This window comes from Epinephelus moara, chromosome 16 (genome assembly GCF_006386435.1).
Source record: "Epinephelus moara isolate mb chromosome 16, YSFRI_EMoa_1.0, whole genome shotgun sequence".
Lineage (NCBI taxonomy): Eukaryota > Metazoa > Chordata > Actinopteri > Perciformes > Serranidae > Epinephelus > Epinephelus moara.
Genome location: NC_065521.1, coordinates 30,381,481 through 30,402,549, shown reverse-complemented (window position 1 = coordinate 30,402,549; position 21,069 = coordinate 30,381,481). Strand labels below are relative to the sequence as shown.

The window sequence follows — 21,069 nt, the reverse complement described above, 5'->3', positions numbered from 1 at the left end:
AGAAAGGCATTGCTTCCAAAGTGTTTTTATGTGACATATTCAGAGTAGTTTCATTATTGTCCAACAAGGCTATATAGCAAAACATACTCTATATCTTACATATATTTAATAACACCTGCACATATTATAACCCTTGGCTTACTTCTAATATTGGGCAATTATTTCTAGTCTTTTCTGTTTAAAGATTAAATGCTATTGTTTACATTTCACTTTGATGAATATGACTGTCTCTAAAACATAACATTATCATCACCGTTTCATCTCATATAATAAGAATGGATGCTACTTCATTCACAGTACTGATGATGTCGGTTTATAATTAACAACCACACCTCTTTCACATGAACACACTCATGGCTTGATAGGAAAATCCACAGTTGAATGAGTTAGTTGATAACCACCTTTGTGATACCAGTTATCCAGACAGCCAATGTTAGACTTATTGAAGCCAGATAACCAAAAGATATCCTTGGTAAGTTGAACGAGAGGATAGAACAGGCCCCTGGTCAGGCCCCACTCAGAGGCAATGTTGCCTCATAGGCTGCAAACTAAATAAAACAGCAGATATTGGAGGATTTCCACAATCTGAGGTGTTGAGGCGCGTAACAAGAGAAGTGATACTCGGTTACGCTCATACAAGAGCAGAGCCACATTTCATTCTGGCCTAAAGCCCTACATCCTACAAAGGCACCAAGAAACTCCACAGCTCACTGATCCCATTTGACCAACTTTGGAATAGTGCACAAAGCAAGTATTTTCTTCTCGATGTGTTTACTTCCCAATCCAATGATATTAATATATAGATTTTTTAAAAACTGGAATCAAATTACTTTTTGCATGTGAAAGAGGTGGCTTGCAGGTAGTGTTAGATCCTTTATTACAAAGATTATAAAGTGAACTGTTTCATTCTGAAAAGCATGGCGCAATTTTAAATTTTGTTTCAATACAAAACTCCTCTCGATAGCAGGGCTTGACTCTGGCTGTAGGGGAGGAGAACTGCTGACCCGGGCGGAGATATTGTTGAGCGATGGAAAGAGTACTTTGACAAACTCCTGAACCCGACCAGCACATCCTCTGTGCAGGAGGCAGTGTCTGAAGACTCACAGAGAGCATCATCAATATACCTGACAGAGGTCTTCGCAGTAGTCAAAAAGCTCCTCATTGGCAAGGCACCAGGTGTGGATAAGATACGCCCCGAGATGCTGAAGGCTCTGGACATTGTTGGGCTGTCTTGGCTGACATGCCTCATCAGTGCCACGCGGGGGTCGTGGACAGTGCCTGTGGTTATCATTTTTTATAAAAGAGGGGAACGGAAAGTGTGCTCCAATTTTGGGGGAGTCACACCGCTCAGCCTCCCTGGAAAGGTTTACGCAATTGTATTGAAAAAGAGGCTACCAACTGATCAAATATGGACCAGTTTACCCTAACCCTGTGAGCGGGGCTGCTACCCAGGTAGTCCTGTGGGGGTACTGTAGGCATATGGGGTACTAGGGCCATTGCTACAAGCCATCCAGTCTTTGTATAACCAAAGTGAGAGCTGTGTCTGTATAGACTGAAACCTAATAGAAATCCATAGGCTATCAGTTTGTATGCAGTGTATGCTATATTTAGAATATTTTCACCACTTTATCTTGCCATGAAACAGCTCTTCACAACGTGGAACTGAAGCCATTATCTCTGAGACACCGGACTCCACTGACGGAAACATTTTTGAATATGGGAGTTGCTGGTCTACCACTGCCTGAATCTGTTAGTGTGCACAGTAAAGCAGACAGAATATTCCAAATGTATCAAACACTTAAACTGATACTGATTTTTTTTAGGTGGATCATTTTAGTTGTCTAAAATTGCCTACATTTTACTGCAGCCCACGTCCGTTACATTGCTTGGCATCTGAGCCAGTAGGGTTGGTTCATCAAGGTCGCCAGTAAAGCAACACAGTACATAAAACAAGCACAGCAGAAACATCAGATATGTCGGACCACCGACTGGTAGGGGGTCACAGGGTAGACCTAGAACACGCTGGAGGGGTTATATATCTCATCTGACCTGGGAACACCTCAAGATCCCCCAGGACGTGCTGGAAAATGTTCCTGGGAAGACTGATGATTGGAATGCCGTGCTTAGCCTGCTGCCCCCTGACCTGGCCCTGCATAAGTAGAAGATAATGGATAGACGGATGGATCCTCTATCCATGTCAAGCTACCAATGTAACAAAATGCTCCAGCATAAGTTCCTTCAATCAAAATCTAACTTCATTAAAAGTATGTTAGTATTATGATTCTGCAGAAGATCAGCCCTCTAATACTTATGCAGCCAATAATTATTCATGACATCATCAAATTGATAATACTGATGCATCAGTGTGTAAGCAGCATTGTACTGTTGCAGCTGGTCGAGGTATTTACTGTGTTAACTTCTACATATTCAGTTAGTTGTTTAGTCCAGTGGTTTTCAAAAGGAACCACTGGACTAAACAACCTGCAAATTTCCCATCCCAGCTCTGGGGTAGGTCACCAGATAAATCTGGCTTGTCTTAAGATGAATAATCGAGTAGTAAAATTCTGCTACACAGGTTTTTATTACAAGCTTTGCAGTTTTTGTGAAGTACTGGATAATTATACTCCTTTGTGCCTTGAACAGTTATTTAAATGAATAGCAGAGGTTTAGAGGAGTAAATTATTCTTATTCTATTCAATTTTATCTATAAAGCCTAATATCACAATCACAATTTGCCTCAGAGGGCTTTACAGCATATAACATGGATGTATACTTCAAACAACTCATCAGAATAAAAATATTAAGGGTCTGAATATTGATTATTATTTTTATAGTCTATGGGTCGGACACTGCTGTTTTGTAATGACTTGTAAACCAAAAGAAACCAATGTAGAAGTGTCAAATCTTAATCTGCAATGTAACTAGTTAGGCTACAACATCTGTACAATATGTGGTAGAGCAGTAGATTATGCCTCTGAAAGAAAGTATAAGTAGAAGACAGAATTTAAAAAAATACTACAGTGCCTCAGAATTTAGCTTCAATAACGTACAATTACTCAAGTAACTGTAACGTTAACTGTACTCAGTTACTTTCCACCGCTGAAACAGTGATGAGGGCAGCTCTACTGTTGCAACATAACTCAAATTATTGTTTAATTTTTACGACCCACAACTTAAATATTTTGTTGCACTCTCTTCTCACCAGCCCCGAGTCCAGGCAGATATTTTCAGTGAAACAGCTCTGATATAGCCGTTGAGACACCTGCTCAGCACCTAACGGCAAACAAAGTTAGCAACTAGCTAACGCTAATTAAGCTAACGTTAACGTTAGTTAGAACATGGCAGTTTTAGCAGCTAAAGAGCGAGATATTCCCCTCGGAAGTTGATGGAGAACTAAACAAAACTAGAAGTAGAGTGAATATTGAACTTACATCCACCAAGTGGCCGTATATAGTACTCCAAATGATTGTTGCTTCACATTTGCTGGACGTGTAAACCGGCAGCTATATGCTAACAGGTTAGCCTAATCAACTTGACAGATGATATGACAGTGTTGCGTTTAGAGACTGTTGGTGCTGCCCCCAACTGGTTAAAAAATCAGCTCCTCAATTGTATATTCCTGCTATTTGAATCCCTATGTTGTATGTTCAGTTTTAATTTATGTATTGTATCATATTTTTCTCCCTTTAGTTATGGACAGTAATTGAATCAATGATCAATCTTTCCCCTCCATCATTAACATCTCTATGGATTCCGTAATATATTGAACGCAACCTTCCAAAGCTCAGCTCCACTGTATCTGCCGTAAGCATCCAGGTGTAAATTTAACTGTGTGGAGATGGATGCTGCAAAAAAAATTAATTAATTAAAAAAAAAAAAACCCATCATGCTCGGTGTGTGATGGGTCTTAGCTGCAATTGATTTAATGGGGTAAAAATGTTCTCACAGTTTCCAGTTACCATAGCACATGCATTGCACAACTGGAATGGGGCTCTGGAGATTAAGTGTTAACCTATTTTCCACATTAAGAGGGAACGGCGCCCTCTGGTGTTTAACATCACCAGGCACGCCACTGAGTTAATGACACAGTACAATAAACCCACACAGAGGACATCAACCCTCCTAATGATCCTTTCAGTGGTGAAGGGTTGAGGGGCCAATGGCACTCAGCATGGAGCCTCAAAAGGCTTTTAAGTGCTGCATTTCCTCCAAACTGCTCTCCACACACAGCTTACTCTGCTGGAGAAAATAGATTTAACTGATTTCTACCGCAGTGCCCTGCGCCTTGTCATGGTCAGAAATGATTTCCATAATATCTAAAGGCTCTTTAATGCTCCAACCAACACACCCCTTCTCATAGAAACTGACCTCTTGATTCATATTTAAATTTTTCAATTTAATCATTTTACTTTCAGTGTGTTTTCCATATTGCACTTTATTTTGGTCTATTGCTATTTGAGGTTTATCGTTCATCTTCGCACTGCACATAAAAATCATAAGTAGCTTGAAGTATGGAGTTTGAGTAAAAGGACAGTAAGCCAGCTGTGATTTATATTTTTTAATAGTTTGCTAGACACTGTCATCAAACTGGTCACACAAACAAGATTTGAAATGTTTTATTTTAATAGAATTTAGGACAACCAAATATGTAAAATAAAAAAAGAAAACCAACAGCAAAAGTGAAATTTAATTCACTAGTTTGTTTTTTTTTTCCTTAAAAAAATATCAGCCTTTCCCCTTGTTCACAAACCGTTTCAAAACCTGGACAAACAGAAATAACGAGATAAATTCCGAGAAGCTGGAAGGCCATTAACATTTGTTGGCAAATATAAATATAGTGGTTTGAACAGGGTCTCAAACAGCTCACATGGAAAGAGTGTACAGTTTACATGGTAGTAGGACACTCGGCACTGCCTGTATCAATTTTTATTAATGTAGAAAACCAGGATCCTTATTTACCGATTTAAATCAATGTGTTTATGACAAGGAAATATATACATTCAGCCAGCTCTAGTCTCTGGAGTATGGCGCTTGTGTTGCCCCTTCGATCACGTTGATTGTCTATTCAGGGGCATAATTGTGAGTGTATGTGTAGTCCGAGTAGTAATCCTGTGCCCCACCCCTGCCTGCTGGGTAACCCCAAGAGCAGGGTCCCCCTCCAGTCCCGTCCCCCAGATCATGTCCTCGTCCTGGACGAGGCCAAAGTCCTACTGGTGGGACTCCTCTCCCTCGGTAGCCCCCTAAAGAACCAGGACCCATACCACCCCGCATAGGCCCATGATCCATATGTCCAGGGATGCCACCTATACCACCATAGCCCACACCACACATTGGATGTGGAGGCAGCTTAGGTCTGACTATTGAGCCCCCCCTGGTGGCCATTGTGGGCATTCCCACAGAAGGTCCAAGGTTGTTCGCACAATTCACCTGAGTCCTGCCCCCCTGATTAACAGGGTTGCTGCCTCCGACGGATTCCCCAATCTTGGGGAGCCCACTGGGGTCAAGTGGGCCAGATGTGACCACACCCTGGCTGCTAGCAGTCTGACAAGTGCTGGTCCCTGCTGTCCCCCATAGACCCTCCCCAGGTCCACTTAGTGTCCTATCATGTTGCGTGGGGGTCCCGCTAGCATTTTTAACAATGCCAGGCATGTAGCCTGGCTGGGCTGAGTCATTATGGTCTGTGTAGGGGAGGGAGGAGGTGAGCGGAGAGTCCCCAGCAGCTCCAGCTCCTCCAGTGTCCGAGCCATACGTGTGGCCCAGCATCATGAGATGAGGTGGAGGTGGAGGTTTGACCTCCAAAGGGAGAGAAGCCAGGTTGGCTAGAGGTCCTGCAGTGGCCATGGGAGGTGGAGCAGGGACTGTGGCCATGGGAGGTGGGGCAGGGACTGTGGCCATGGCAGGCGGGGCAGGGACTGTGGCCATGGCAGGTGGGGCTGGGACTGGGGCCATAACAGGTGGGGCTGGGGCTGTGGCTATGACAGGTGGGGCTGGGGCTGGGGCTGTGGCCATGACAGGTAGGGCTGGGGCCATGACAGGTGGGGCTGGGGCTGTAGCCATGACAGGTGGGGTTGGGACTGCGGCCATGACAGGTGGGGTTTGGCCTGGGGCCATGACGGGTGGGGCTGGGGCTGTGGCAGAGACGCTTGCTGGAACTGGGCGGTATTCCTGTTCCTGGGTGCTGCTGCAGGGTGAGGCAGGATAGGCAGGGGAGGCCGCATAGCTGGAGGAGCCAGTGTAGGATGACCAAGAGGCTGAAGGACACAGGAAACTCTGGTGGGGATTCACTGGAAAACCTCCCGGTGACAAGCCGCCAATGTCTGAAGAGCTTATGCCCATCTGGTTGGAGGCCTTGAACTGAGAGATGGCCGTTTTCAGAGCACTGTAGTCAGCCAGCGTTGGAGTTCTCTCAGGGGTGGCCTGCTGGTCTGGGAGTGGAGGACGAAACTCCTCCGTCTCTGGCGGGGGCGGCAGTGGAGGCTTCCCCTTCTCAACTGCCTGGTTCTGCTGTGAGGGATCTGATATGGTGGTTGGCTCACCATCGTCAGAGTCTAATGACATGTCCTCCTCTTCCACACACTCATCATTCACTACTGGGAGAGCAGGAGAGGGCAGAGGCAGAGAAATGGAAAAGTGGAGAGGAAGATATTATCAAACAAATGTGTTACAGTTGCATTAACAGCACCAAATGTGTTTTAAAAACTCTGCTGGGTAGCACAGACATCTTTAATTGGTGAGATAACAAAACGCAATTTAGCAAAGCAATTACACTGCAGCAAAATGACAAGGAATTCTGAGTGTTTTGGTGTTTGGTCCTGCTGTTGACGCTACCCACCTGTGGAGGGCGGTGTTGGAAGCTCATTCTGATTGATGGAGCCAATCAGACTGTGGAAACCGCTCATAACGTCATCAATGCTCCCTATCACTATTCCATTTCTGGAGTACTGTAGGAACATCTCAAATGGCCTCTCTGTAAAGACACATCAAGACAAGAGAGAATACTTTTTTTTAATCATTCTAATAATGTAAAATTTAGAGAATACAAAAGGAAAACACATCACACCAACATCTCAACATAAGCCTGAGCAACATGGCTTGTAAATAGTATCTCATATTTTTGGGTTATGCCACAATATATAGTACATATCTCAATATATTATATTGCCTCTAAAATAACACAACTGTTTGATTCAACATTTCGATGCGTATGATCGTACCAGTGCAATTATTCTAGTACACTAATCAGAACTTAGTGGGCGCACAGCTCATATTTAACACTTTAATGGGCTTTAATTTTTTGAGTTCAACATCTGAATGTCCTGATATCGTCTGGATGATGCTCTCAGGTGTGGTACTCTCACTTTCAAGTCAGATTGGTCTTGGTAAATGTATTCTTTGTTAATAATAAGACTTTATTAAGGGCACAGAGAAAGGTCCATGACGCACTAAATAAAGACAATATGTACAAAAATACAACAGATACAATAAATAAATTAATAACTTTACATACATTAACTACATTATAAAACTTTATATGAAAAAGAGAAATCAGGAAACTGCACCCACAAAGTGCTTCCACAGACTTAATGAAAATCCAAGTGAGCTCAGCTCAAGGCCTGAATAATCGTTTAAAAAGCATTCTCATACCATTACTACAGGCCACATTAAGTCTCTGTATGTTGCTTTTTCTACAGGAACGACACAAATGGGCAGTATATAGCAGGGAACAAATTCTCTAAATTAATCATCAGTAGCTGAGCACATGCTGAGTTAGTAAGTTTGATTAAATATTCACACAATTAAAGTTCAATTTTTTTCTCTAAAATACAGTTGGGAGGCTATAGATTTTATTTTTAACTATTATCAAATATTTCTTCATTTTGTTTTATTTTACTTAGTATATTTATTATTTTTAATTATTGACTTACTGAATGAATGTGAAGTTCAACAATTGCTTTTATTTTGAAGTGAGTTTTTAGACTCTCTTGCCATAATACCTAGTGTATACACATACTGCATAACAATGTGGGGGCTAGTTTGACCGTCTTTTTCAAAGTGGGGACTGGCTTAACTGCTGTGTTCTGCACTAAGTAGTGTTTTAAGTGATGGAACAGATTAATGGCACTGCCACCTTTAGCAGCAATCATTCTGTGGCATATTTTAAGTACAGCAGTCTGTTTTACATCTGCAATCCTGAAGCCAAAACACCTACAAAGAGTATAGAAGCCTTTGCCATCTCCATATGATCGGCCCACTCCTGGATCTTCCCCCATTTTGAATTAAGGTGAACTCAATGATTGACATTAAATTGGTGGGCGCGTGATTAGTTTAGGGAGCCTGTGTGTGTATATGTGTGAGTGAGAGGGAGAATAAGTCTCTTTTACAAACAGGGGACCCTACTTTTGGGCTGCCTTTTTTCTGATACTGTCATCTGCCATATCCCTCATAAAATGATACTGGAGTACATTAAAAATGTTCGAAACATCGCCCACTCCTACCTCCCACTGACACATAACTTTGTAGTGTGACGCTTGTTTCAGAAGACTGGTGGAAAGATGTAGTCTAAGCTGATGAGGATGAAGATACCTGTGAGGAAGATAAGGTGCCGCTGCTGTGTGTGCTGGGCTTGGAGCTTGATCAGGCATTCCAGGTCTGGAGCCTGACGCGACTGGGTGTCACACTCATGATAAGGGAGGAACTCCACTAGGTGCTTCTTCTGATAGGCTGTGAGAAGGTTCAGCAGCCCCATGGCATTGGTGTTTAACCTTTAAGAGAGCAGAAAAAGTAGATTCAGACAGTGTCAAGATGTTTATTCACAGCTCAAGTTGCTTAAGACCATTTTGATTTGATAACTAAAGCTCCTATTGAGACACTCACCTCCCCAGCTCTTTGAGCTTCTTCTGGGACTTGCAGTGCACCTTCCACTGCCAGGGGTGTTCAGGAGTGCTCTGCTCCTCCAAGAACTTCAGCAGGCCCTGCAAACGATCTGCACGAAACAAGCAACATGAGCGCTCAAGTACTGTCCACCTGATGAATTTCCAATGCGCTCGCACAGCTCCCAAGAAGAAAAGTAAAACTTACCCTGTGTGATAAGGTCAGGGTTGAGGACAAACTCATCAGACACCATGAAGCCTCCAGACACAAACAGCTCATTATAAGTGTGGTTCTTGACATCGTCCAGAGTGTCCACTCCAGCGAAGCTCACTGAAGGCAACTTCTTCAAAGACACCAGAGCCGGGATCTGCAGGGGTGGAAAGATGAGGTTTTTACAAATGAGTTCTTCTATTGCTTCTTCTATTAAAACTCTGCTCACATAATAAATCAATCAAACATGTTTTCATGTAACATATATCATGATGCAATATGCATATAATAACCCTGTGAATTAACATAATCTAACAGAGCAACCAGATAAAAAAAAAAAATACTCTGAAGCAGATGTTTGAATTCAAATAGGAGGAAGTTATTATTCCTGTTTGATCACTGTCTCGATCAGCTGATGCCGTGAGACCGTGACCATACCTTGTGCACATGTGCAGCGATGTCCTCGTTCTGAATGATGATGAGGAGTTTATCTAAACTGCCGCTGTTTTCCAGAAATGTCTGCGGGCTGCACTCGCTGTTGCCAAGACTTTTCAAGTACTCCTTTGTGACAGACGGGAAGAGACGTAATTGTTAGAGACAGACAGATGAACGTGTCCTTCTCTCTTACACTTACAAATACTGACTGACTGACATACAGAAAGAGCTGAGCACCTAGACATGGAACACATAGAGACAAAGAAGAGCTAGTGTAGCCTTTCACATTCCCACTGTGGATCTGATCTGCAGTGTCACTTGTGTATGCCTGTGCAGTTTACCACTGCAGAAATCTCCTAAGCTGCTGCAATAAAAAAGTGAACTACATTAAGTGTACAAATGAGGAATATGAGAGAAAATGTATGTGCAACGATGTAAAATCATTAGTAATAATAACACTGATGTAGTGCTGAAATTATTCGATGAAATGAATCAGAAAATTATTAGATAGCGATTTTAGGGCAATTAAAGTTAAAGTAGTTTCTCAAATCAATCACCAGTTCCCGTATCTCAAATATAAGAAGTTTATATTTAGATGTACATTTAAAATCTTTGGGTTCTGGGCTTCTGAATGGACCAAACAAGCAAACTGAAGATGTCATCTAGGGTTCTGGAAACTTCTGAAAGACATTTTTCAGTATTTCCTAACATTTTATTGACTAAACAATTAATTACACAAAACCATCCCACAGATTAATCAATAATGTGAATAACAGTCGCTGCTCTGCTTTCAACACCACACTGAGACCACATATCGTACCTTGATCTCCTTGCAGACGGTGCTCTCTTCCCCCTCGTCCCCGGAGTAGATGTAGAATTTGACTGTGTTCTTGGTGACATCCTTAAAGATCTCCACCAGGCTGCTGAAAACTTCAGGCTTCAGCTGACCAATGAGGCTGCCAGCCAGCAGGTTGGACCCACTCCCAGAAGCACAGCCTGGGTTTTGGGACCTGTGCTCTGGAGAGTCTGCTGTGACTTGAGAGGGAGAATAGATCTCTCCCCCCAACTCTGCTGATAAGCCTTCAGTTTTAGACCTAGCAGATGCCACCCCTTTGACAGTGCCCATTTTACCCCTGTGTGACGCGGTGCTCTTCGACAGCGAGGGGTCCTCTTTAGTTTTGGAAGTCTGCATAGGGGTGGGGGGCGGTGTTGTAAGATTAGATGTTGTCACTGGGGGAGGTGGGGAAGTGACTTTGGAGGGAGCAGGTGGGGCCGGGATCAACTTGTCCATCTTCTCACACAGTGCTTTGACATGCCCCTGAATAGGGACGGGGGAAACGTACGGTACGACATAGTCTGAGAAGCAGCTGCTGGGCTGCCAGCAGTGGCGTGGAGGCAACCGCGGGGGCAGCTGCGACGAATAGCAGATGCGGTGCGTTGTCATGATGTTTTTAATGTCAGAGGTGAGACTGTGTATTTCCTGGTTAAGTATGGTGTCCAGGCTGATGGAGGGCCTGAAGGGAACTTCCTCAACGACTGGTAACGTGGGTGGTGCAGCCGCCTTTTTTACTTCCACTGCTGCAGGCGTCTTCGGCTCTGGGTAGCTCTCTGCCACCATCACAGCCTCCGGCTCTGGCTCAGGCTCCGGCTCTGGCTCTGGCTCGGGCTTTGGCTCAGTGAAAGGCTGTGCTTTGTCTGGAGGAGAGAAGACAGAAGAACTTGTCACAGTAATGCCTTGTGAACTAGATCTAAACATGCCTCCAGGGAAAGATCTGTGTGTGCTACAGACTGCTTTAGATACCTTCATCGGCGGGGTTGACCCAGGCTGGGTTGTCTGAGGTGTGTGCTTGCTCTGTTGGGGAGCCAGCGCTGAGTGGACTACCAGGGCTACAGTCCATGTCCTCCTAAACAGAGGAAACACCAGTGGTTATTTTTAGATGCACAAACACGTTTAATTCATGGTAAAATATTCCAAAACAACAACCCTAGTATCAGCTGTTCACATCTCACCTCTGTGTAGTTTGTTTGAGATGCAGGCTCGTTTTGTTTCTTCACATCTGGTTCAGGCAAGGCGGGTTCCCCCCTCCCTGGACCGGTCGACGGTTCGCCGTGGTTTGACTGTGCAGACATTGAACCCTGAGCCACAGCTTTGTTGAGAGTAGCCAGAAGGATCTTGAGGAGGCGCTGGGTCTCGTTGACCGTAGAGGCGTTGGTGTTGCCATGAGCCCTCAGGTCAGTGTCATAGATGCCCATGCTTTCCATCACTGCTGTCAGATTGTCGCTCTGTCCACCCTCGTCTCCCATCTCATCCGCTTGGGCTCCTAGCAGGATACACACAATTAATTAGAGGCATGTGTTAAATCTGGTACATTAGTGTACAAGAATATCCTAAGCTCCTTAATAACCAAAGCTTTGTGTGCAATATATAGGGAGTGTAGAGAAGGTATTATAGTTGAAATGTTATTCACCGTGGAAACTGAAACTACCTTTATTGAGATGACAGATTTTTCAAGTTCTACTGCACTGAACTCTACAGTTGTGACACTTGATGCACTGGCACACAGGAATAGGAACAGCTATCTGGATTAGCAACAAAAATGCATCTTGACATTTAAAAATGTAAACGATCAAAGTAATTTCATTTGTAAGCCAATACACAGGCTGCTTGTTAATCTAGTGCCAATGGGCAGCAATGTTTTTTTAATTTGCAATGCAATTACTGAGAACTAATCAGACTGTGTTGTGAGACTAATATAATATTCATTCTTTCAGAGGAACTGACTTTGGAAGCTGTAGGTGGAAACTGTCCAAAAACTAAAATTAAATTACACATTTTAAAATTAAGCTGCACAGACAGCTGCAGCCCACCTCACCTCGACTGGGTTCCCCGTTGCTCAGCGGATCTGTGCGTGGGTGTTTGTTCGTGCCCCCCCTCTCGTCTCCCTCAAACTTCCTCTTTAGACTGTTGGCGTCCCAAGCCACGTCCTCACCCCGTTCCTTCCCAGGATCCTTCACTAGTGCTTTCTTATGAAGCTGGATTAGCTTAAGCAACTGTTTCATCTTGTCTTTATCATACTCGTTCTGAGACAGTCGCAGCCTCTGAGCGGGCTGCGGCTGGGGCTCAGCATCAGACTTGTGCTGTGGCTGGGCCCCATTTGAATGCCCCGACCCTTGCCTCCGTCTGGTGCCGTCTGAGGGCGGCTTCTCCTGTGCTTGCCTTTCTGGAGGCGGCCTCTCCTGAGGCAACCTCTCTGCGGGTCTCTCTGGCCTGTCTGAGCCCCTGTCCGAGCCGCCCCAGTCAGAAACGGGACTGTATTCCACTGGGGCCGGAGCAGGTGTGGGTATGGGCATAGGTATGGGTACGGGGTTCCGTATTCTTTCAATGATGTCCTTTGTCTTGTTCAGAGATAACATGTAGTTGGCAGGGTTGTGGATGTAAGAACGCAGCACAGCTTCCATGTTAAATTTGGGTCTGGGCACTGGGAGCGGGTTGGTCCTATCGTCCACGTTATATTTGTAGTCGGGCAGAATGAACGGCCGCACTGTGCCCGAATCCATACGAGTTAGGTAATCAGTGGCCTGACGCTCCACCCCGAGGCTCAGGTCCTTGCCCGGGTTGGGGCGCAGCTTGAACAGCGCGTAGTGCAGAGCAGGGATGAAGGGATCCATGGAGGACAGGATAGCAGGCTGGGGCTCTGCCGTCAGTGGCTCCGGCTCGAACAGTCTGGATGCTGCAATGGAGGACACATATATTAGTGTTATGCAAAAGGTGAAGACCTGCACTATGAGTCTTTAGAGACGGGATCTTATTAACAGGAGTCAGTGTTGTGACATTGAAGCCTCTCAACTCTATTTTTGATGTGCTTTTTATTTTTTTAAAAAAAGAGGAGCCTTCAGTAGGTAGATGTGAGAAAGATTTCTGTTGTATTTCAACATTCTCCCCTCGCTAATAAAACATTCCAATTGGGAGCTTCATGCAGACGCTGCCACTGGATCAGCACCAGAGATGGATAGATAGCGAATAATACTTACAGTACTTGACAACCATCCTTGACTCCTGAAAGATGAATAATGCTTGCAGGTTCTTCTCAACGCGCCCCCGCCGCTCTAAAAAACAAACAGCACAGATTTTTTTTTAAAGCTTGACCCTCACCGAAGGCAACAAGTAGGTGTTCAACTGACACAGCAGAGAGTTATGAGAGGAGAGTAAAAGCTTTTCGGCACCTTTGGACTCAACCATCTGCGCTGAGGACAGCAGGAAGAGAAAGCCCCTGTCGAACAAGGACTTCACCAGCACCTAAATAAAGAGAGTATGCATTACAGTCAGGAGCACCAGGGTGTATCATTACCAGATAATGTGAGCCATTATAATACAGGTTTGCACTTATTCCTGTGTGTATACTTGTATACAGATTTATTGTATTTGTTTATAGTTACTAAAACAGTTTGACAGATGTTCTCCCTGCACTAGTTTCTTGTTAAATAGTAAAAAAAACTGTTCATTGAACAATTAATTACATCAAATGACGATGCTAAATGCAACACTGTGTAACTGACTTGATATTTATTCTTATTCTTCTCAGATTTTGAAACAAGAAGGATCCAAAACACAAGCTTTCCATTTAAAGTGGACACCCTGAGTCCTTGAATTAAATTCACCACTGAGTATATCATTGGCAAACTGATTCAGTGAACTGATTCTGGGGGTTTTCATGCATGAGAGCCTGGTAGGTAACAGCTACAGCGTGACTCACCATCCTGTCCCTCTCCAGTTTGTTGACCAGTGCTGCCAAGCTGCCGCTGGTTGGTTTGCCTTTTCCATCCACCACCTCAAACAGGCTGCAGGACATCCCACATTTCATCACTGCGGACAAAGAGAAGCATTTTGGAATACAAAGCAGACCTATAACTCATTTGTGGTGTACCGAATAGTTCGAAGCTTCATTCATAACCTTGGCATTTGAATTCTAAATCGACATTTGGATGCTGCACAGCTTTTATTTGTACATCTATTCATTCTGTTTAAACCTGGTATTTCTGTACAGTTGCAGATAAGGATTACACATGCTACACTTATTTTATTAGTGTTATACTATTTGTAAAATCAGATTCCTGTGTTGGATTGTTTCCTACTTATTCAAACAATTCCAACAACTCCAGAGCGTTCTGTGGTCCAAAGGTCAAAATTTTATGAAAAAATCCAGATGTAGTCGTTTGAAAAATTCACAAAATGGTTTTTATCTATCAAAATATTTTGCTTCACTACATATTAGCTAGCGTTAAGCCTTTCAAAAACAACATTTTCACAGCAGTCGAATTTTTTTTGTTGTATTTATGTTGCTGAAACTTAACAAAGATCACTAAGTCATTTAATATTATGAACCACTTTATTCAAATTGAGGACTTTTGATTTTTGCTTAAGGGCGATGACATCATAAAATATGATAGGAGATTTGAAGCTTAATTTGAAAACCTCAATAGCAGCATGAACGTAAAAAAAAGAAATTTGGTACAGCCTTTTAACTCATCTATGTAGTGGTTCTTTTCTATAGGCTTATTTTTATCTTAAATAATGCAGAGCACCTTGTTAATAATCATATCGATGTCTTTAGTTTAGTAGCTGTTTCTCTTGTACATGATGCAGCGTATGCATTTAGAAAAACTTTATGGATTTAATTTCAGGTAATGCATTACCGTCTACATCCCCAGGGCGATTTCCTATCATTTAATCATGAGGTTCACACATAGGTGTGGTCAGAACTGACCTTCCCGTGATGCAGTGTAGGTGTCCCAAGAAAAGAGCACGGAGGGAATCTTGCGCTTCACCTGCTCCAGCTGCATGCCTCGACTCACCTCCAGCTTCTCAGGCCTTGGTGGGGATTTATCAAACAGCAAATCACAACAAATTCCAAGGAAAAAATAGTCTGTATATTGAACAAGAAGTGAGTTCTAACTTCCTCTCAACCGTGTTAAAGGTCAGCACATAAAAGTGTTTTGTGGCAAAAAGTGTCTTTAATAATTACCAGTGGAAACTCTAATAGCACTGTGGAGGTTTTCTGGAGATACACAGAATTATATAACAGTTTACTCACAGTTTGAAAGGGAGGTAGGGGCGTGAGGAGGATCGTAAACAGATTGGGAACAACTCCTGGCCCTTGTTTACTAGTGGACCACTCCACACAGTGTAGCAGCTCTTCCCTGCAACACAATAAAAAGCACAGGTCAAAGGTCGGGAAAGATACAAAGAGAAAGCATCGTTCATAGCTTTTATTTACTGCTGGGTTGTCAATGAAAAGGCACATATTTTGACACACACACACACACACTTCTTTAAACTCTTATGAACTGGCAGTTGTATCTAATTTGGATAATTTTGGGGGTGCATCACTGAAAATGCACTCTTCTATTACTGATAAAAAAGTGTGCGTGCAAATCAAAGTGTTTAAGGTAGATCTTGGGTAGCTGGTTAAAGCAGTGTTTCCACTCCTGGTGTGAAATGGCTTGTGTGATTCATTAAATATTTATCAAATATATAAGTTTAAGAAATGTTTTACCTCGACTTCCTTCAGGGGAAATAGTGTTAAACCTGTTACGGAGAGAAAAAAAAAAGCCTTGTTACAACACAGAACGCCGTGCATACCTCCCCAACCACCTGAAGGTACTTGCTGAGTTTTACCATTTCCTGCAGGAATACGTACCTGTGTGAAGTCATAGGAGTCGCTGCAGCTTCCTTCCCTTTGTACTTAAAGGAAACCACAGCGTAGGGGTACACATGCCTGGGCCGATTCTTGATCTCATCAAATGCAAACTCGAAAAAATATTGCTACAAGACAAGAAAGACACATCAAAACTCACAAGTTCTGTTCAAGAAACAAATGACTTTGGTAACACAATATGTGCAGTAAGTGAATGTAAAAGAAGCCATGTTTACCTGTGTGAGCTCAAAAGCCCTGTAAGACAGCAAAGACGTGACCCTGTTGCCACTTTTGGACAAGTGACAGTCAAACTTGGGAGTAGGTTCCATGGCATTCTTAGGCATGTTCTCATGAATGTGCTTTATTCGGCCCTGGGAGACAAAACACACTGGTCAGCTTAAAGTCCTGCGAGCATCATAAATCAGTCAACATCTCAAAATGAAAATAGAATGGCAGCCATACCCTCATAACTTTAAAAACGATCATGTCTCCGGACGAGCCGACTTCAAAGGGATTCATTTGTAACAGATCAGAATATTTGGAGACATAAACACCTGCAATGACAAACGGAAAATCATCATACTCTGTCACATTTAAATGTCATATTCACACTCTAAAAGTCAAACTAGGGTTGGGAAATACATCAATATGTTATTGATATTGAGATGATGAAACTAGATATCATATTAGATTTTAGATGGTGCTATATTTAGTGTTGTCTTTTCCTGGTTTTATAGGCTGAATTACAGTAATGTAATTCTCTGAACTTACCAGACTGTTCTATTATTTGCCTTAACCCACTTAATCATTATCTACACATTACCGATGATTATCTATCAAACGTCTAATTGTGTAAACATTTTGTGAAAGCACCAACAGTCAACCCTAGAGTATTGTCGCAACATCAATATCAAGGTACTTGGACAAAAATATTGTGATATTGAATTTTCTCTATTAATCACCCAGCACGATATCAAACCATAACAACTATATCAATTAGAAAAAGACGAAACTGTCATTCCTGAGCAGGCAGTTGTGAACCAGCATTTAAGTGATATATTGTTGGATATATCAGAGCCATCCCCAGCTGCTGATATGGCATGTATCAGCTATCTATAGTTCAGTACGTTCACCAGGTCAAAGTGTCAATCAAACATCTATCAGTTTCAAATAAAATCCATCAAAACAGGAAACTAATAAGGCTGGCAACCCTTAAAACAATATCATATCTCAATACTGGGAGAGGGATCCCTTCGCAGTTACTTATCCTGAGGTTTCTTCCATTTTTCCCCCTGCTAAATCCACTCTAAGTGTCCAAGGACAGAGGACATAGTATGCTGCAAATCCCTCCATTTTTAACAATAGTCTCCTTTCGAGGCAACAGCAACATGCAAGAGAGTAATTTACCTTTTAATGGATTCCCTAGTGTAGTTATCCTGGCATGTCCAACAGACAGACCCTTCTCACAGATCAAGTGGAGCTAGACATACAAGAGAACATACAAAGCTCAGAATCGTCACATGACAAGAAAGAACACTATGCTTTCTAACTTGTTTATCATCAATACCTTGGATTTGTCTGGGTAAAGGAAGCAGTACGACTCAGTCAGTTCTTGTTCTGTCCGCCCTTCCTGTTTCATCTCTCTTCGCTTCTCGATGAACTGACAAAAAAAAGGGGAGCAGCACTGTTATTAAATGTTGCTCTATTTGTTCCTTTAAACCTACAAAAAGGTTCCATCAGTAACAAAGGAGCAACTAAAATGTTAACGCTGACATTGTTGGATACAGGAAGACAATCACCAACCTCCTTCTCAAGCAGCTCATTGTGAATGAGCCTGGCCTTGCAGTAGGAGAAGGTTCCTCGTGATGATGCGTCTAGGTAAAACGAGGACACAATCTTCACAAGGTCCTCAAACTCCCGGCTGTCAGGGGGCAGAAACTGGTACAAGCCTGCACACAGAGAGGTGAATCAGTGGATTAGCATATAGCATCTGCAGCAGATGTGCGCGTGTGCAAAGGAGGACAAGCACAACAAGTTGCATAGCATGCCAAAACTTTTAGTCAGACCCCGGCAGACAGCAGTATCATCCTCTTCTTTAATTTATAGGGTAATATTGGATGAATATATCAAGTCTGAAATGTGATTTTTTTTTGTACAAGAAGAGGGTAGACGTGACCTGCGTTTAAACTTCAGTGCAATGTCAAAAAGTCACATGCCCCTGTGTATAAGACATTAGGTACAAGAGGAAGTGATATGCCTGCAGGCAAGAACTCTTTGCGTACTTTTAGTACAGCTCAGTGAGGTTGCAATGAACCGGCAGCATCCCAGGCTAAACTTGTTTCTCATGTGCTACAGCTAGCTTGTGACAACAGGTTGCTGCCCTTTAGAGAAACAGTTGAACACTGATCAACAATAGTAGCTAGGTATCCCTAACATCAACACACCGCTGTACAGGTGACAAGCTTTGCATCTGTCTGTGTTTACATGGAGCTCATTATGTTGATTCAACCATATGCAAAGAAGAGAAACCACCACTAGCAGACTAAGGGATGGTGCATCATTTGCCTGGGGTGACAAGTAGTAGACATCTGTCGTATGAGACAAAGGGGTGAAAACACACACAGCCAGGTCTGTCTAACAGTTTCCAATCAGGCAGTAAGATATTTTATACATTACATATGCAGCCTGATGAGTTGATCAGATACTGCAAGAAAACTAGGCTCCAAATATGAAGTCCAGCAACTCCAACTCAGCTTTGCAAATATCCAAATAACAGATGCATGATAGCAGAGTTTGTAACATCCACGCTGCTCAGGGTGCCGCCACCTATTTGACATGTCGGGGCCAGTGTGGTTGTAGTGTACTGTGAGGACTACTGAGGTGAGGTGCAGAGGGGATGCTCTGATATAGCAGTAACACCCCTTATAGGATCTCATTGACGGTGGCATGGGGCTGTGAAAACATTTTAAATAGACGGGTCGGGTGGATAAATCCATGCCCTTCACTGAGGTCAATGAGACACGCACATGTTGTCAGGTGATGGCTGCAACACACTCATGACACCAGCAGCACCACTCAATCACACCACGGTCCCATGAAAAGGTGAAGAAGCCAAACAAGGTGGCCTTTCACACGGGCAGTCCTCAAAGTGTTGCTTTCAGGCGCCTTCACAGGAAGGTAACGTTAGCTGCCCAACGTTAATGCTCTGTGGTAACTTGGATACCTGGGGTGGGCTAACAAAGCTATGTGTGCAAAAACATGTCACGCTGCATCTGTCAAGGCCATCCGCGTGCTTACACAGTGTGACGTTGCTTTAATCTGAACCTATAATATCCGTGAACGTTTTGTTAAACTCGTTAAAACTAGCGAGACCAGCTAGCTAGCTAGCAGGCTAGCAACATGCAGCAGCAGAATTATGAAAGACAGGACAGTCTCTGTTCAAAATAGCAGCCATATAGCACCACCTTTCCGTTCCCTGGTCTTCCTTGGGATTTGAAAATTCGGTCTCTGGCCCGGCGAAGGAGAACTGCTAAAGCTCCGGGCGTCTGCCTGCACTCTCCTCCGCCGCTCAGGGGCTTCTTGGTCGGGCATTACACCGTCTCCACATCCAGGCTGATCGCCATTTTGGTTGGCTGTGGCCGAGGTGGCGGCTGAATTCTTCGGGGGTTCGCCGCCTTCCGGCTGGAGATCGTCCGTCTCGGTACATTCTGAGTCCCTTTTCCCCACCGCGTTGGGGTTCAGGGCCATTTTCGGGCACCGTGCACGTTTAACGGGCAATGGAGCTCTAACGATTACGGCGCCGCTTCACACACACACTCTCCTCCTCACCCAGCCTCCGCCATTGTGAAAATGACGTACACGTTCTTCTCCACCACTGCAAAACGCTGCCGTCACTATGTTTACATACGAGAAAATCCGCGCCACCCAGTGGCGGATGGATGTACTGCAGCTTTCCACTATTGGGTGATGGACGTGAACATGGAGGTGAACGGTACAGTAGGAATAAAGTGGAGGATGCTGCTGTTCTCTGCTGGACTGTTGGACTGCTGGATTGTACACCTATTATGTATACCTTTCTATATATGTTGATATATTCTGCAATTAATTATACTATATTTGTATCATATCATTAATATATGATACTACACTATATTACACTTAGTGTTCTATATCATGTTGTATTTGATATTCTGTTCTATTCCATCCTATGCTATATTTCTGTTCTACAACCAATATCTAATATCCCATGTCATCATAATGTATTATACCATACTATGTTCAGATTTCTTTTTTTTCTTTTTTTTTGCACAATATACTACGTTATATCTGTATTACATCTGTCTATTAATAGAGACAAAACTAAGGTCTGTTAACAAAGACTTACTGAGTCTGCAGCTTTTAATCACTACTTTCTGTTTACCTTACAAATTTTGTTGTTGTTTTCTATTTTTTTTTTTTTTTAAATTTATTTTACATCGTTATATTATATTATTTGAATTATATAAAATTATTATTATTATTATTATTACTAAAAATAAATACAAAATTATTATTGCTTTGCTTTCTATCTTTTATCTGTACTATTGCTGTCCTTGTGCTACAGTGAAATCCACATTTCCTCTGCAGGGATCACTATCTTATCTTATCTTATCTTATCTTATCTTATCTCTTTTAATCTCAACTGTCTCTTCACCATATAATTTTTGTTGTTTGCTGTTTTATATTTTTTTGTTTTAGCTATACTACTACTACTACTACTACTACTACTACTACTATTACTCAATATAAAAAATGAAAATACTATTATAAATTATTTTGCTTTATCCCTTTTATCTGTACTATTGCTGTCCTTGTGCTA

At 42.8% G+C, this 21,069-nt stretch overlaps 2 protein-coding genes across 3 annotated transcripts in view; both read right to left on the bottom strand.

Annotated features, from left to right (window-relative positions):
- Positions 1-3,528, bottom strand: part of LOC126403077 (metabotropic glutamate receptor 7-like) — a 163,401-nt gene extending 159,873 nt beyond the window's left edge. Inside the window, exon 1 of the mRNA XM_050065504.1 lies at positions 3,432-3,528. The gene's annotated coding sequence lies outside the window, so the exon portion shown is untranslated. The remainder of the gene's footprint in view (positions 1-3,431) is intronic.
- Positions 3,529-4,601: 1,073 nt separating this feature from the next.
- tasorb (transcription activation suppressor b) lies at positions 4,602-20,098 on the bottom strand. 2 transcript variants are annotated; one of them, XM_050064820.1, is made up of 23 exons: positions 19,676-20,098; positions 18,015-18,160; positions 17,779-17,871; positions 17,619-17,691; positions 16,674-16,765; positions 16,448-16,582; positions 16,215-16,339; positions 16,071-16,102; positions 15,609-15,714; positions 15,282-15,385; positions 14,271-14,380; positions 13,741-13,813; positions 13,549-13,623; positions 12,390-13,247; positions 11,527-11,837; positions 11,318-11,420; positions 10,337-11,211; positions 9,520-9,642; positions 9,079-9,238; positions 8,875-8,983; positions 8,584-8,762; positions 6,833-6,967; positions 4,602-6,590 (listed from the first exon to the last, which is right to left on the bottom strand). In XM_050064820.1, the coding sequence occupies exons 1-23, from the start codon at positions 19,956-19,958 to the stop codon at positions 5,062-5,064; spliced, it is 5,829 nt and encodes a 1,942-aa protein (XP_049920777.1). In that variant the 5' UTR covers positions 19,959-20,098; the 3' UTR covers positions 4,602-5,061. The 2 variants fall into 2 exon arrangements, with proteins under 2 accessions (XP_049920777.1, XP_049920778.1); XM_050064821.1 differs by having other exon boundaries at positions 4,602-6,587.
- Between the last annotated feature and the right edge of the window lie 971 nt (positions 20,099-21,069).